This window comes from Populus alba, chromosome 1 (assembly GCF_005239225.2).
Source record: "Populus alba chromosome 1, ASM523922v2, whole genome shotgun sequence".
NCBI lineage: Eukaryota > Viridiplantae > Streptophyta > Magnoliopsida > Malpighiales > Salicaceae > Populus > Populus alba.
Window position 1 is genome coordinate 3,138,845 of NC_133284.1, and position 18,350 is coordinate 3,157,194.

The following is an 18,350-nucleotide window of genomic DNA, read 5'->3' on the forward strand; positions in this document are numbered from 1 at the left end:
TATAAATTATATTTTTATAATATTTTTAAAATTTGTAATATGAAAACAAACTGATTTATGAAAGTGGACCACAGTCAATGATTAAATATTCAGAAAAGTAATTTTTTATGGTAAAAATAAAATACATATCATTAATATAATTATATTTTGCACTAATAATTAAAATTAAATAAAAACTATACTATATATATAAAAATAGAGTATCTTATAAGCATAAGCTGCATAACCTCCTTCCCTGTCTCTCACATCTTCCAATCACACCAGGTATCTTCTCCTCTCTCTTGGATTTCTCTAGATGCTGATACTAAAAGTGAAATATCTGGTGTGTTAAGAGCCGTATATTTATACTTGCAGGTAATTAATCTCTGTGATTGGTGTGTATAGGTGGGCTAAACAGAGGAAGATCTGATGTACGTGCTGGTGGATCTTAATTATACTCAAGATCATGATGGCCCTTGAAAGTAAAGGTATGTTTATTCTCTGTTTGTCTTGTTTTCTCTTCTGGGTTTTTTTTTTTTTTCTGAATTTTGAATTTTTTTTTAATCTATTTTGAGTGTTAGTTCAATTATATGTGCGTTTGTGTAATCTTATATTTTTTTATGCAATAATGTTTTTTGATTGATTCTCTATAATGGGTTTTGTTTATAATGGAGAATTGAATGGTAAAGATGGAGACTTGGGTTTTTTTTCTTTTCAGTGTTGGTTACTTTGTGATCATCACTGCTGTGTAGCTTAGCTTTGAGGCATAACAAGGTTGGTGAATGTGCTGCGGTGTTGCTGAGGGATTTGGTTGGAGTTTGAGGATTCAGTTTTTGATTTGGTTGCTGGTGGAGTGATTGCTACCTGAATGTTTAGAAATTCTAGTAGGGTGGAGGATACGTGATTTTATGCTTTGGGGGGATTTGGATGTCAGTGAGGAATTGTGTGAAATTGCAGGCGAATGAGGAATTTGAGACTCGAATTAAACATTTGAGTGGTGGTGTTTCTGTGCATTTGTGTGACCTGAACTTTATTACTTGTTGAGTGGATGCACAGTGTAGGTTTCCACATCTAGAGCCTAGGTTCAGAAAATGGTTTGGTGATTGTTGAATCGAAGAGTTTTGATCCTGGTCCTGGCATGGTCCTGTACTAGTTTAATTGTGATCCTGTCACGTGTTGCTTTAGGCGTGTACAATCAGTGCAGAGTTGCATATAATTTTGGTATAAATGCTGCCATAAGAGGTGTCTTGTGCTTATAACTATATAGTAAATATAAAAGATTAGTGAAACTATTTGTTCTTTTAGCCATGAGGAATTTGGTTCAATGTATATTTTTAGAGAAGAAAACGTTATGTTAATTTATCTTCTCCAAAAACACTTGCATTGTAAAGTACTTAAAATATAAATTCTTTTGATGAGATGGTCTGATTGAGCAGGATCTTCAATCCCCTTAATAAATTGACCTCGATGAGGATTTTAAATGACATCAAGGTTGGATCTAAGTTTTACCATTTGTTTTTTGTAGATTAGCATTGAATAACATGAGATTGAAGGCTCATCTTTCACAATCATTAATAACTCTTGAGGACAGAACTCTCTTAATCTAGTCCCTCCACTTATCACCCTCACTTTCTAAGAATCATCAAGAAAGTATCAATTTACCTGATGCATGGCCTTCTCAAAACCCAATTCAACAACTATGCCTGCTTGCTTCTCCTTCTAATGTCATCCACCGGCTAGCTAAAGTACATCCAATTTAGTTCCCAACTACAGAAGCATGAGCAGAATGTGTATACCTTGCAGATTTTATTGGCGCCTAAGTTAAAATTTTACACAGGCACATTAGCAAACTAAAAAGCCCAAAACCCTTGACAACAGGATATCTTGGGAATTAGTGTAATGAACATAAGTTTGTTCTCCTTCATGCAACCTCATTCAAATAAAATCCATTAAAAACCTTAATTTGTTCATCCATGACAGTATTCCAATAATCTTGGTAAAACTTGCCAAACAAGGGGCCTTCTCTTTTGCTATCTTCACAGCAGTTTGTTTCACCTCTTCCTCTCCAGCCAATTTTTCATTTCATGAGAGATAAACAGTCGAGACCACTTGAACCTTGAAGCCTGTATGTCTCCATCTGTTAGTCAGAAAATCACTTATTTGTGTCTTGATCTTATACCAGAAAGTTGGATTTGAAATTTGTGTGCCTACACAAAATGCCTTGTTTGTAAGAAACAACTTGGCCAAGCTACTAGTTGTAGCATGTCTAAAATGTGCACTTTGTATGTGATTTATGTTTGGTAGAAGGGAAAGACTCATATAATTGTGCTTCAGTATCTAGATGCATTCTTGTGGTTTGAATGATGAGCTAATTGATGCCATACCACTTAAAAGGAGCTATTTCTAGATCTCGTTTTTTTGTTGGCTAGGGTTAAGGAGGCTTTGGTTATCTATTATATGGATTTTTGCTTCAAGAAGTGTGTCATGGGATGTATCTTTTACTTGGTATGCTGAAGCTTGTGAGGTGTTCACTTGAAGGGCTATAAAATTGTGCATGGATAAGAGAAAAAAATAATCTAAACTCTTCTTGTTTTTGGCTAAAGTAGAGGCGATGTACAAGGAGGGCTTTTGAGGGGAAGAGTTGCTTTTGACTTATTTTTAGGATTTAAACCCACACTTTTGGTTTAAAAAGCCATTTATTGAAGATGTTCATTATAGATTTGGCAGATCAATTTCTTGTAACCAGAGTTCTTAGTTTGTGGTTGGATTTCATTCCCTTGGTGTCCTTTAGTAAAGTTTTTGGTTATCTCAGAAGAAAGGAAAAGGCAGTCGTAAATGCTCATGTGACGTGGGACATTTTCTTCAATATTCTTGGCATAATAATGTTTACTATACCATTTCATTAATGGTTAAGATTTTAGGTTTTGAAGAGTTTAAGAAGAGTCCAATATGCAATTGGTAAATCAAGCATAACTTTTAATCCAATCATTGGATTGAGTTGAAATTTTGACATAAGATTCTGAAGGCCTTGTTTCCTTTTGGGTTAAAATTTCATAATGATCGTAGATCGGGAAGGCCTTTAAATAAGGCTCGGAAGTTATTATGCGAGATTATCTTTATTTACCTTATTGTATTTGGATTCTTTTTCCTATCCAGATTAGAACTTTTAATTTAATTAGTATTCTAGTATTTAGTAATCATAATGCTAGATGGATTCTATTAATTAGTTAAGTTTTAATTTAGAATCCTTTTCTTATAAGGATTCTAGTTTCAAAACTAGTATAAATAAGGATGTCTAGTTTATTTGTGAGAGAACATTCAAATTATTTAAATTTTCAATAAAATATTAGAGATTTTCTCCATTTCTCTACAGTGTTTATGGTTATAACCTTAGGGCTTGGAAACTCTAATTTCTATCCACGCCGTGCACCGCTTAAATTCGTATCAGAGCAGATAGGCCTATCTGATGGATGGACATGGTAACAAACTACCCCACGATGCAGGAATGGAGGTCATCTAGGGCATTATGCGGGCACAGAAGGACTATTGCAAAATGTGGTAGCACTGTCTAAAGAATAGGTCCTTTAACTGATGGAAAATGCAAACAAGGATCATGAAGAGGAGAGAAATTTGCCTAGAGACTTACCTTGAGGCGGGTTGAACCCAGATCTATCCCTAAATTCAATGAGATTTCTTTCTATAATGGAAGATTTTCGAAGAAAATATTTATTAATTGGTTAACAGAGGGCATCATTGTCTAAAGAATAAGTCCTTTAGCTGATGGAAAATGCAAACAAGGATCGTGAAGAGAGAAATTTGCCTAGAGACTAACCTTGAGGCGGGTTGAACCCAGATCTATCCCTAAATTCAATGAAATTCCTTTCTATAATGGAAGATTTTCAAAGAAAATATTTATTAACTGGTTAACAGAGTTAGAAGCCTACTTTTATTTCAACAAGATTCTTTATTATAAAAAAGTATGGCTTGTTGTAGACAAATTTTCTTGTTGTGCTAGAAAATAGTGGTTTGAAGTTCTAGAATATAGAACTTGTACTGGTAAGCCTTTAACTCCATTAATAGAAAGATTTGAGATGATCATTAATTTTGGAGTTTATACAAGATTATGAGGAGATTTTATATTGGATAGATAAGCATTATTTGCTTTATGTTCAATGTGGAGTAGTTTGGTGAGAAAAAAAATCTAAGTGATCTAATTATGTTGAAGATAACGTGACCAAAAAGGGTGTTGACAAATAGTTTCAGTCTTTTGACCTTAAGTTTGAGAAGATAGTGGGAAACAATGATCTTTTAGTCAAGAATGAAGATCTTTCAAACAAAAACATAGAGGACGGTAATTTCTGACAATTCTCATATTATGAAAGATTATTTTGAAGTTTCTTTATATACAAAGTTGAAATATTGGAAGCCTTAGATGATGAGGAGGTCAAGTTTGAGGTAAATGAATGTGTGAAAGAACTATAAGTGGACTTCATAGTAACAAAAAATTTAACATTAAATATGAATTTTTCTTTAGCATGTACATATCATAAATTAAATTTTGAAGTTCACGGGTCAAATACATGCTACGTCATGAACATGTTGGCTACAATGCTATATTCAAAGTATTTGTTTCTTTGGAGTAGAAGAGTTCAATTATTGACAGATAACTCAAGGGTAAGTTATTCGGAAGTAGAGGGGACTGACGTGGGGAAATTTCTTTAATATTCTTGGCATAATAATGTTTATTGTATTATTTCATTAATGGTTAAGATTTTTAGGTTTTGAGGAGTTTAAGAAAAGTCCAAGACATGGTTTTCAAAATCAAGCATAACTATTAATTTGATCGTTGAATCAAATTGAAATTTTGACAAGAGATTCTAAAAGCCTTGTTTCCTATTGGGTTAAAATTTCATGATGATTGGAGATTGGGAAGTCCTTCAAATAAGATGTTGAAGTTACTCTGCAAGATTGTTTTTATTTACCCTATTGTATTTGGATTCTTTTTCTTATTTAGATTATGACTTTTAATTTAATTAGTGTTTTACTATTTAGGAATTATATTGTAGATAGATTCTACTAGTTAGATGAATTTTAATTTGGAATACTTTTCCTATTAGGATTCTAGGTCTAGAGCTGGCATAATTAGGGATATCTAGTTTATTTTTGTTAGAACATTAAGGCTATTTGAACTTTTATTAAAATATCATAGATTTTTTCTATTTTTCTACCATGTTTTTGGTTGTAATCTTAGAGCTTGAGAATCCTAGCTTTTTTTCAACATATACATGTTGTGTCATCACTTCACTAAATATGAAGGTGCAGATTATGTACAAAGGCTTTGCTTCAGTATGCAAGGAATATATACAGTTGCCTATCCATGTAGCAGCATTTTTTTTTTTGTGTTCCTTTTTTCTTTTTTATATAATCCCCTTTTGGAGCCTTATTTATTTGCATATGATGCGCCTCCTTTTCTTTCTCGATACATTAATACCTGGAGCCTTTCCCAGGATATACGCACTTGGCAGCTCTTGCTTGTTTTACTGTTTATCAGGACAGTTAAATATGGTTGATGATATCAGATTATTAAAATTAAATTTTCTCAGGTGTTCTGTTTTTCATTTCTTCTTACCAGAAACTATGCAAAGGAGCTGTGAGGCCTCCTTAAAATGCCTCCAAATCAAGGGATTCCCTTGTGGGAATTCCTTTGAAGGGTTTCCTGAGTTTAAAGAAGAAATTGGTGCTCACCCAGGCAGGGATGTTGTTGAACCAGTTCACTCACTAAGCAGTGAGTTTCTTGAACTTCCAAGTGAATTTCACAACAAACCTGCCTACCATCATGATTTTGGCTCATGGCCGACCTTTTATCCAGACTCTCAAAAGATGCAGCAGCGCCAAATGAATTGTTTTGAGAGCCAGTTTTATCCCTTTCCTCCGGAGACTCAATTTCAGTATGCTCCTTTCAGTATGTTTTCTCAAGGTTATCCTTTGGAGATCCAGTTCCAAGATTTTCAATATTTTGTGGTCATAGATTTTGAGGCTACTTGCGACAAGGAAAGAAATCCTCATCCACAAGAGATAATTGAGTTTCCATCTGTCATCGTGAGCAGTGTAACTGGTCAACTAGAAGCTTGTTTTCAGACATATGTGCGGCCAACTTGCAATCAGCTCCTGAGTGATTTCTGCAAGGATCTGACTGGTATCCAGCAAATCCAGGTTAGCTTGGAATTCCTTACCTTTTAGAAAAGAGTAATAAGTGTGTATTTCTTGGAATGTTGTCAGTGGTGTTCAATTTACTTTGTACTAGGTTAGGTAGACTGACTTTCCCTTTAAAAGCGTAAATAGTGTGCAATGAAAATTTTTATTTTACTTTAGGAGTAATTACCAATACTTTATGAAGGGAGAGATAAACATAATGGAGAGATAGAAAAATTGCTTTGGGACCCTTAAAAGATGATTTTTTCATTTCCACACACATGAACATTTTTTCACGTACTCCCTCTGCTTTCTCTCTTCCTTGTATCTACCACTCTCTTCATGGAGTAAGTATTGCTAGTTTCTCCAGGAGTAATATAAAATTTCTCAGGTGTAAATTCCATTTGGTCTACTTATTTAGTAGTGGGGTTTTGATTCCATGTCAAATACAAAGCAATCTGTGGTTTCAACATTGTCAGCGGTTGGTTTCACTGGGCTTGGCATAGAATGAAAGTTGGATATGGACTGATACTATTGTCCCAAGTTGGAAAAAGAATGTTCTATGACAATGTGATATAAACACTAGTACTTTTAGGCTCATAGAAGTCTTCTTTTTCGTCTCAAATGGATATTGAAGCATTTTATTGTGCTTGAAAAGAGCAATGAAGCACACAAGGTATGAAGGGACCTTGTGGATTGGTAGAAGTTAGTGGCAAGTGCTGTCCTTTTTTTCTTAGGTTTTGCAATATGAATCATTTCTTTGCTTTTTCTGCAAGCTGGCCTACTTTTTAACGTTTTCCTAGTTTCTTAGAATTAGGTTTATGTTAATCTCTCTTGCTTTACTTTTTTGATGAACTTCATTTAACCTCTATCTTATTCTTGTATTTCTGTGTAGTTCCAGGTCGACAGAGGTGTCACTCTTAGTGAGGCACTTAGCTTTTTAATAAGCGTCATGTAGCCTCAATCTTATTCTTGTATTTCTGTGTGGTTCCAGGTGGACAGAGGTGTTACTCTTAGTGAGGCACTCCTCAGGCATGATAAATGGCTTGAGAATAAAGGGATAAAAAACACCAAATTTGCTGTGGTGACATGGTCGAACTGGGATTGTCGGGTGATGTTGGAATCTGAGTGCCGATTCAAGAAGATCAGGAAGCCTCCTTATTTTAACCGGTAAATGATCGTATATTAGCCTTTTGATTAAAAACCTTTCCATTATAAATGTATTAATCTTCTGCGCAAGCTATTTTTCATTGTGAATAAACTGGAACTCTGTTGCTTTTATTTTTTGGCTGACATTTTGAAAGTCCCTCTTAACATGATTTCAATTTTTTTTTTTTTAACATTTGTCAGATGGATCAACTTAAAAGTTCCTTTCCGTGACATATTTGGTGGTGCAAGATGTCTGAAGGAGGCTGTTGAGATGGCAGGCCTACACTGGCAGGGCCGTGCTCACTGTGGGCTGGATGATGCCAAAAACACCGCTCGTCTGCTTGCTCTACTTATGCGCCGGGGCATCAGATTCTCTATCACCAACTCACTGATGTGGCACACAACTGACAGTTCATTGTCATGCAAGCAGTCCGCTGAGAACCTGTCCCTTGCACCACACCAACCTCATAAGCTTAAGGAAATTCATATTCCTGGTTTCCCATATCATCCCTTCTGTTTCTGTGGTGTGAAGAGCAGCAAAGGAATGGTTCGAAAGCCTGGACCAAAGCAAGGTAGCCTGTTCTTTGGTTGTGGCAACTGGACTGCCACTAGAGGTGCCCGCTGTCATTACTTTGAATGGGTATCTCCTTGACTAAGATTATGGAAAACCTGTTTAGGTTTCCTCTCCGCATCCTATAGCCTATCAGGATGTACTATGTAGAAAAAATGACAAAAAAAAAAAACAGAGATGGAAAGGAAGGTAGTTGTTGTCTCCTAGTGAACAAAATTTAAATAGTTGGCTTAATTCTTGGAGAGTTTGGGAAAACATTGAAGTGGTAGGAGAGCTACAATTTGTAAAGCTGACTTTCTTGTTGACTGGAGAACAAATGTTGGATGGGTAGTTAGGATGATGCATTTGACATGCATGGACATGCTAAGTTATATCTTTATGATAAATAACCTGTGAGATAGGGACAATCCGGTTTCCTATGCATTTCTAATGAGAGTGGATAGAGTTGCTCGCCCCAATTTCTGAGACTCAGTTTTTTAACTTGTTTTCGAGAACTTCTTTGGGATTTATTTGGGGTTTTGATGGTTAAAATAGGTCTATTGAATAAGTAGTATCATTCTAGCAATCAAGCATAAGACATTTTTGAATGGAACGGAAACGAACGAGGGAACAGGAAAGGTGCTCATTTCATTTTTTAATTATGCTTCAAATAATGCTACAATTGTTGTTTTTTTTCCCATTAAGAACTACATCCTGCAAAATTTATTTATCTTAGATTTCTAAAACCACGGTTGAAACTAATTCCCTCATCCAAAATGATGAGGTACCAAGTTATTTTCTTTATTTTCTACCAAGGAAGAAAATACAATTTAAGTGATGAAGGTGTCTCAAATAATTGATCGGAATCGTGTCCCTGGTATAAAAGGGCAACCTTTGTTTCGGCCGGGTCGGTGAGGTTGATCCAATGACATGGCCAAGCCAGGGCACCTGTAAAAAAACCGAGTTTACAAAGTTGAGTTTTATATCAGTGTGTGCATTTGTAGTACAAAAAAAGGGGGATTCATGCTGCTTATCCTAAACTTTACATAGGACATAATGCGTGCTTCTACATAATATTTAGAGCATGGAGGGATCTCATCTCATGGCATTTATGTTATAGTCGAAGTTAAGGATATTTCCACCATAGAGTTTATTATTATGACTAGTACTTCTGTACTTGGTTGTTGGTTTCGTTGGCTTTGGTAAATGAGTGCTGTTGAAAAAAAAGGACAATTAAATTGACCGAGTCAAAGGCTCCTCGAATAATTCCAACTCTTCAAGATAAAAAAAAAAAATCAATGACTGTTGACGAAAGGCACGTATCAAAGAGATACCACAACAAGAAGTGGGTGTTGATGTTGGCGGTGACATCGGCTTTGGTTAATAGGTGGTGCCACTGTCATGGTTGTTTGAAGGAGGAGATGATCGGTCTCTTAGAGATCAGCTTGGATCAATCAACCATGGCTCGAAAAAATCCCTTTCCCTTTGCTCATATCTATATCAATTGATATCAAAACATAATAATCCTAGATGGTTATTTGCTCTGCTGTGTTTTATATAACAATGAAGAAGTTAGGAAACATGACAAGATTGTATAAAAGAGAATGAGGAGGTTTCTGTTGAGAAAACAACATCAAGAAATCAATGTGTTATTTCCATCCATATCAATTGTTATCACTCTAAATCATAGAGGTGAGATCCATGATGAAATGATCTCCATAAAGGTGTTGTGTTATGAATCTACAATAAAACAACGTGTATAAAGGTATTGCGTTAAAAACTCATAATGAGATGGTTTATATGAAAGTGTTAAAGATCTACGATAAGATGACTCGCATACAAAAAGATATTCTTGATGGAGAACAATATCTAACGGAAGACTAAACTCGAGGGCAAGTTTCTTCTAGCTAGAGAGATTGATGCAAAAGCTTTTTTTAGGAAAACAAATATTTTCCTTAATTAATTTTATTTATTTCTACTTTTATTCTCATATTCTTTATTATAATGCTTTTCTAGTTTTATATATATAAAGGTTGTGTTTTGGCAAATATAGATATAAAAAAATAAAATTAAGTATTTTGAGAGTCTTTTTATATTTATACTGTTACTAATTCTTGAAGGTTTTGACTTGTAATAAATCCATTATCTTTCACACTCGTCCGCGTCAAATTTGCAAAGGATTTGACATTAGGGCCGGGATTTGTATCTTGATGCATCCTTGTTTCTGCCTTTCAAAGAATGGAAGAGTGTCGACTTATTTTTTAGAATAGTTTAGTTGGTTGCTCTGAGAATCAAGGTTTCGTGTATCTTCTATTCTCATATTTCAAAATGTCCGATGTACGTGTTGTAGACTTTGTACCGATAAATGGATGGTGTATGTTGTTGTAAGTTGGGAAGTCTCATCGTCAAAGTTGAGAGAACCGGATCGAGGTCCTTGCTATAAACTTAAATGACAACAATTTTTCATGTCTGGGGAGGCTTTCATCTGTCAGAACCTTGGGTCTGTCTGGAAATATTCTGACAGGACCAGCTGCTTAAGGGGAAGGCATTGCTCATCAGACGCCTTCCCTTATTTGATTCTTGCCTAAAACATGCCTCTTCTGTTTCTCACAGGGCTCCGTAAAATTACCAGCTTAGATGACAAGATTCACCATGATTCCTTCCGAGAATCAACCACCTTGTTTTTTTTTTTTAAAAAAAAAACAGAAGAATAATGCCTAAGAAGGCACAGAGCAACCCAGACGGGACAAGATTTGGCAGTCAAAATAAAACAAAACCAGAGATTGAAGTCATTGAGTACAGATAGAGGTTTCTCTTATCCCCAAGTTCATGACTTCGTTAAGCCATGAACTTTGTATCCCATAGACTTTTAATGGTTTTAAAACTCCAGCCCCTGCATAAAAGAAGCCAGAGCCACAAAGTTCCCATGATGATCATAACAACATTCAATCAACCTGGAAATTATGAGATGTTGAAAGGTGGGCAAGCAAGCCACACATCTTCTTCTTCTTCCTCCTACTCCTCTATAAAGTCTTGACAATGTTCTCTTTTCTCAGCCCCTATTAATGGAGACACAGTCTGTGAATTCTTCATGTTTATATATTAACCCAACAATTGCTGCACTGAGAAAAGTAATCATGTCAGATCATACATAAGATCTCTTTTCAAATACTCTTGTAAGTTCTGTTTTGGAAATAAATCAAAGCTTCCATATGAACAACATATCCACTAATCCAAAAATAGGGATTGGTGGATAGAGAAGAATACTTGCAATAAATCTGGAGGTGGATAAAAATTAATCTAGGAAGCAGCGAATGATAATAAAAGGAAAAGTAAGTATACTAAGTAGTAATTAAGTAGGGTATAAGGATAGCTTTTGTAGAAAGAACTTGAATATTTAGAAAACACTTCTTAGAGCTTATGCCTATACGTTTTAAAAGTATATATTAAAAAAGTAATTTTTTTATTTGCTTCAAAATAACTTTTTTATATTTTTCAAATCGTTTTGATGTACTCATATATAAAAAAAACATTATTTTAATACAATATCTACAAATAAAAAAATACTTTAAAAAACAATCATTATTATAATACCAAATAAGCTATAATCAAATATCCATACCTTGATTTTGAGTTTTGTCTATATCATTAGTGTCTTTATCTCTATATCTCTATTTTCTTATTGTTTTTATGCGATTAATTTAATAAATAAAGAAATTCCAAAAATATTTAGATAGCTAGGTTTTTTTATTATTATTATTTTCTTTTTTGGAAACATCAAAATATACCCCCATACTATTTGAATGGTATTAACTTTGCACCCAAATTGATTATCATGTCAATTTTATACCCATACTATTTTCTTAATGAACCGTTTTCTTAAAACTATCACTGAAGTGCCTCTAATAATCAATAATTTGGGTTTTGGGGACATTTATGCTTCTTAATAAGTAAAACAAAATAGCAAATTGATGCAAGAGCGTTTCTTTATTTTATTTTCTTTTCTTGTTTAGTTTAAAATTTTTTATTTTTTCTTCAATCTAGAACTTTATTTTCGTTGCATTATTTTTTTAATAGGAAGAAAACCTACCTCTAATACCATGCGAAGAAAATACTGCTGATTTTTTATTGATAAAATGAGAAAGGTACAATATCGTGCAATATTAAACAAACGAACATAAAAAATTAATCGTATGGGAAAATCGAAATCCTAATAATGAAGAAATAACTCTGAATCCCTTTACAAGAAATCAAGAAATCTGAAATAGTTGCATCTTTTCTTGATTGATCAGGCGACGACACCCTTCCATTTCATGAGTCGATTTGTCTTTGCTGTTGTTTGCTTCTTGCTGCGACTTGTAGCAGGCTAGTGGCAACCAGCAAAACTCTTGAACTTGGGTGTAAAACCACCGCGATACGTAACAGGTTTGCATTTCATGAGTCGATTTGTCTTTGCTGTTGTTTGCTTCTTGCTGCGACTTGTAGCAGGCTAGTGGCAACCAGAAAAACTCTTGAACTTGGGTGTAAAACCACCGCGATACGTAACAGGTTTGCATTTCTCTCGAGGAACTTGAGGCAATTCTGATATGCTAAGAACTTGAATCTGCTTCCTCTTTTTCTCTGCGATCGCAAGGAAAGCAAAAACATGAGAATAATATATATTGAGATCTTACAGGACAAAAACAAGGTGCGTTGCATGTAAGGAAACTAGAATAAAGACGTGAGAAATTTAAAAGTCACCAACCCTTCGCAACTTGCTCGTATCTTTCGTGAAATTTCCTTTTGGCCAAATTAATCTTCTCCTCTTGGGAGAGTACTCCATCACCGATTGCAGCTTTTGTCGATGTCTTCTCAGACTCGATGATTTTAGCTTTTGTTTCGGTATTTGTATCTTTACAAGCATTAATGTTCTTGTGCCTGTAGAACTCCTCTAAAACCTTCATGTCCTTGCCTTTACCATGCCTTTTCTGCTTGATCTGTACTGCACTGGGGTTTCCTGAAGATCCTTCAACTCTTGCCGCACCTGGTTAAAACGAGTCAAATCAAATTAGTTGAAACAAAAACCATTATATATAAAATATCAGGCACACCAGGAAGCTAGCTGGACATGTATGGCTTACTTTTACGATCATCGTGGACACTGCTGAAAAACAAGTCTTCAGACAAGTCAAAGTAGGACGCTTCAGCAGCCATGAAATCTTGTTCATCGAAAGGAGGGAAAGCAAGCCCCACGTATTCTTCTTCTTCTTCCACCAAGTCTTGAAATCTTTTTCCTTTCTCGGCCCTCATCGTAGGCACAATCTGTGAGTTCTTCATGTTTAAATTCTATCCCAGCAATCACTGCAATGATAAATTTAATCATTTCAAGATCATATAAAAGATTTCTTTTCAAATACTCTTCAAGTTCTGTTTTGAAATAATATTCAAAGCTTCCATTTATTACACAACATATCTATTCATCCAAGAATAGGCCAACATGTTTTTATCCAAGAATAGGGTAAGATATGATTTCTTGTATAAAACTACTTTGAAGCAACAATATTTTCGCACATGTCCCGTCAAGATTAATTCGACCCTACTTCCTAAGCCTTAACTTGTAACCTTAGTCAATGTAGCCCTTCCAATATATACGTACCAAATTAAGCTCCTAATCATATGTTTTTATCAAATAGTTTCATGTTTGTCGACAGATCTTAAGATCTGAAGAATATGTTGTATAGTGGCATGCATGAATCTCAATGGTTAGTTTGTAGAACTTGACATGGTAATCATAGCATGTGAATAGTTATTGATGAGAAACCTAACAAGAAGAGATAGAGAAGTAGAGAAGAATACTTACAGTAAACTTGCAGGTAGGTTAAGATTGATGCAGGGAGCGAATGATATTACAAATGTTAAGCAGGCTCAAGAATATATAGCTTCTGTGCGAAGAAAACTCTGTTTCCGAATTCATAATGGATAGATTATGTTAGGGTTAGCGGGTTTGGGTGTCCTTCGTTTTTTTTTTTTTTTTATTACAGTGGTGGTCCCTTGTGAAAAACGATTTTTCATCAAATTCCTCTATTTTATAAGCATATTTTTTAGCATCTTTATCTCTATAACAGATTGATTCAACAGTTAAATAAATAAATCAAAAACTTTTAGATATCTATTTTGTTTTTTTGACATACATCAAAATATACCCCCATACTATTTGAATAGTGTTGATGTTGCACCCAAACTGTTTATCATGTCAATTTTATCTCCAGACTATATATTTTGATCTCTTAATTGCAACTTCTGCTATGATTATTTAATTAAAAAAGGTTAGGTTCTTGCAAATGATTTCATTTCTTACAAAGAAAAACGAGAAAAAGTACAATTTAGATGCGATAAGGATGCAACAATGGAAAGCCTTACAATAGATGGAAGCTCTTAATTCAATAAAGAATATGAGGATAAAATTGATATCTGATGATCTGCAAGGACCATGATTGAGAATTGTTTGATCGTCTTTCTTTGAAAAAGAAGCAAAATATAATCAACTTGAATTCAGGATAGTACTTACTCAAAATCTTAGTAAAAAACTGGATATTATCTCACGTTTGCTTTTCGTGAAAAAATACCAATTGAAGTTAAGGGTTTCTTTAAACAATAAAGAGCTGGGTCAACTATTCAATCAAATGATATTGAGCATGTTTTCCATCTCTTCTCAACAAAGAAGTGGGTATTTCTTTGCAAAATTATGCTCAATTTTATATAGAAAAGTTTTTGTTGGTAAAATTAAGGCTATGGTGGATTTTTTAAAATTATAAAACATTCATATGTCTTGTTATTGAATCATCATGGTTACAATTCAGAAAGGAGGGCATGTTCATGATGGAGGAGGATAGTTTATGGACAAGGAGGTTTTGCCTCGTAATTGTTAAGTTCAAAGACTCATGATTCAGGTGCAGTTGAAGCAATCTCGCAAGAGACATGGCAAGCCAAAGATTTATGAATGGGAGAAGATGTAGGGGAATATGAAAGACTACTCCATACGTTTCAAATTTACTCAAAACTCAGATTCTTCAAAGAAAAAATCTTTCAAAAAATCAACTACAAAATGCAATTGAAGATTTGTCAATTTTATTTTATTTTTCTTAGACAGTTCAGGCCTATGACTAACATAAAGATAAAAGCAATTGATGTGCTCTCATCATGATGCTTTGGATCTAATAGGCAATTTACATGTTTCAGCACATCCTATATACCCTTTCTCCATCAAACTCATACATGAAAATAATATGCAAGATTGAAAAGAGTGTGGCATTTTGTGATCTTGTTGAGGAGGTAGATATAGATTGATATTCTACAATAATTTATGATTTTTATTTTGATGATGATTATGGTGTTAATTATGATATAAATTATGACAATAATGGTGGAAGCAATGATATCATTGATGATTTTCTCATTAACAAATTATAGTTTATATGCAAAGAAATCATGGGAGGTGTTCAAGAAAAAAAAATATTTGATTTAGTAGATGTTGATTTGTTTTTTTAAATCATAAAATATTATACATTTGATGGTTCTTACTAAACAAAAAGATATTATTGTGTTTTAAAAAAGATTGAAATGATATTATTTTCTTGGGCTCTAAAGATGATGAGTTTGGCTATATGTTATGGGATCTAAAGAAAAAGAAAATTGTGAGAAACAGGGATGTTATCTTCTTTGAAGATCAAACCATTGAAAACTTTGAACAAAAGGAGAAAACAGAGTCTACTACTTTTATTCCATCTAATTCAAATCCAATACCTACTCCACGGTTACCTTTGATGCCTGCTAATCACGGGGGAGATTTGCAAAATGATGATAATGGTGGTTTTCTTAATGAACCATTAGTTGGTGATCCTGAATCAGCTAATGATGATATTGATGTTATTCCCGAACAGGTTATGCAGGAAGCTCCAGATGAGCCACAATTGAGGAGGTCAACTAGACCTCGCCAACCTTCCACTAAATACTCTCCTCATGAGTATGTGCTGGTTACTGATGGGGGAGAGTTAGAATGCTTTGATGAAGCTATGTCACATGAGAAGAAAAGTGAGTGGTTGAAAGCAATGTAAGAAGAGATGAAATCCTTGCATGGAAACCATACTTTTGAGTTAGTGAAGCTTCCTAAAGGTAAGAGAGCACTCAAGAACAAATTGGTGTTCAGGTTGAAAATTGATGAACATTGCTCACAGCCAAGGTACAAGGCAAGATTGGTTGTGAAAGGTTTCGGTCAGAAGAAGGGTATTGATTTTGAAGAAATCTTTTCACCAGTGGTCAAGATGTCTTCAATCCGAGTTGTGCTTGGTTTAGCTGCTAGTTTGAATCTTGAAGTTGAACAACTTGATGTGAAAACTATCTTTCTCCATGGTGATTTAGATGAGGAGACCTACATGGAACAACCTGAAGGGTTTGAAGCAAAAGGTAAAGAGCAGTTAGTTTACGAGTTGAAAAGGAGCCTATATGGTTTAAAGCAAGCTCCAAGACAATGGTACAAGAAGTTTGATTCTTTCATGGTGGATCATGGTTATGACAGGACCACTTATGATCACTGTGTATTTATGAAAAGGTTTCTAGATGGAAACTTTATTATTCTCCTGTTGTATGTGAATGATATGTTGATTGTTGGCCATGATGCTAAGAAGATTCAGATTTTGAAGGAAGAGTTAAGCAAGTCTTTTGCAATGAAAGACTTAGGACCGGTAAAACAGATTCTTGGCATGAATATCACACGTGACAGGAAGAAAGAGAAACTTTGGCTATCTAAAGAGAGATATGTTCAAAAGGTACTTGAGAGATTCAACATGAGCAACTCCAAACCTGTTTGTTCTCCACTTGTAAGCCACTTTAAACTAAGTTCTAAGCAGTGTCCTTCAAGTGATGAAGAAAGAGATGAGATGAAAAAGGTTCCTTATGCATCCGCAGTTGGTAGCTTGATGTATGCCATGGTTTGCACAAGGCCGGATATAGCTCATGCAGTTGGTGTGGTTAGTCAGTTCCTCTCCAATCCTGGTAAAGAACACTGGTCAGTAGTGAAATGGATACTCAGGTATCTTAAAGGTACTTCTAGTTTCAGCTTGTGTTTTGGTAATAATAAACCTGTGTTGGATGGATACACGGATGCAGACATGGCTGGTGATGTTGATTCTAGAAAATCCACATCAGGATACTTGATGAAGTTTGCGGGGGGAGCAGTCTCATTGCAATCAATGTTGAAAAAATGTGTTCCATTATCCACTACAAAAGCTGAATATATTACTCTTACTGAAGGGGGAAAAGAGTTGTTATGGATGAAGAAGTTCTTATATGAACTTGGCCTAGTTCAAGAGAACTTTGTGCTGCACTGTGATAGTCAAAGTGCAATCCATCTCAGTAAGCATCCTACTTTTCACTCTCGATCAAAGCACATTGAGGTTAGATACCAATGGATTCGAGATGCTATGGAGATGAAGTCATTTATTGTTGAGAAAATCCATATTGATGACAACATGTCAGACATGATGACCAAACTTCTACCGAGAGAGAAGTTTGAGTTTTGCAGAAGGGAAGCAGGCTTGTCAAACTCCTAAATTGAACCTTACATGTTGATTGCCAGTATGGCGAATTCCTCACATGGTGCAGAGGGGGAGATTTGTTGTGTGTGGTCCCACACCATGTGATGGGGGGACCACCACATTAATTAAAAGGAGAGGCAGTTGGCTGCCTCTCTTAATTAAAAAGATTGTTCGGCAGATGAGAGAAATAGAAGAGAGGAGAAGAGAAAAAGAGAGAAAGAAAGGAAAAAGAGGCAACATAGCAACCTGTGTTCTTCCTTCGATTCCTAGCTCGTTCACCATTGGATCGGGCTGAGATTTTGACAGAAGTTTCTTGACACGTTACTCTTCATTCTACACGGTTGGATCGAAGATTGGTTGTGTGGAAGCTGGCTGTTTTGACAGAAAACGGGGATGTCAGTATTGTGAGTTTTTCTCAAATAATTCTCCTTTAATCTTGTTGTAACCCGAGAATAAGTTATTCTTGACTACTGTCCCGTGGTTTTTCCCGCATCGGGTTTTCCACGTAAAAATCTTGGTGTTGATTTGTGTGATTATTTGCATTATATTTGGTCCTTGTTTGATTTTGTTTTTTACTGCACAAAGAGGGAAAAGAATTGGACCCGAGAATAAGTTATTCTTGATGATATATATGTTGTATCCCTTAGTTAAATCTAAGGAAGAACATTTGTGAACCTATTATTTGTTAATAGTGGAAGTTTTTAGGTGGACTATGGTCCCGTGGTTTTTCCCGCACCGGGTTTTCCACGTAAAAATCTTGGTGTTGATTTGTGTGATTATTTGCATTATATTTGGTCCTTGTTTGATTTTGTTTTTTACTGCACAAAGAGGGAAAAGAATTGGACCCGAGAATAAGTTATTCTTGATGATATATATGTTGTATCCCTTAGTTAAATCTAAGGAAGAAC

The 18,350-nt window shown here is 34.9% G+C and overlaps 1 protein-coding gene across 2 annotated transcripts; it reads left to right on the plus strand.

The window, feature by feature from the left end:
• Nucleotides 1–190: 190 nt before the first annotated feature.
• Nucleotides 191–8,349, plus strand: LOC118053911 (uncharacterized). Of its 2 annotated transcripts, none has more exons than XM_035065308.2 (5): nt 191–264; nt 385–467; nt 5,612–6,192; nt 7,166–7,341; nt 7,522–8,349. In XM_035065308.2, exons 2-5 carry the CDS (start codon nt 446–448, stop codon nt 7,970–7,972), a joined length of 1,230 nt encoding a protein of 409 aa, XP_034921199.1. In that variant the 5' UTR covers nt 191–264; nt 385–445; the 3' UTR covers nt 7,973–8,349. The 2 variants fall into 2 exon arrangements, with proteins under 2 accessions (XP_034921199.1, XP_034921200.1); XM_035065309.2 differs by having other exon boundaries at nt 198–264; nt 355–467.
• The last annotated feature ends 10,001 nt before the right edge of the window (nt 8,350–18,350 follow it).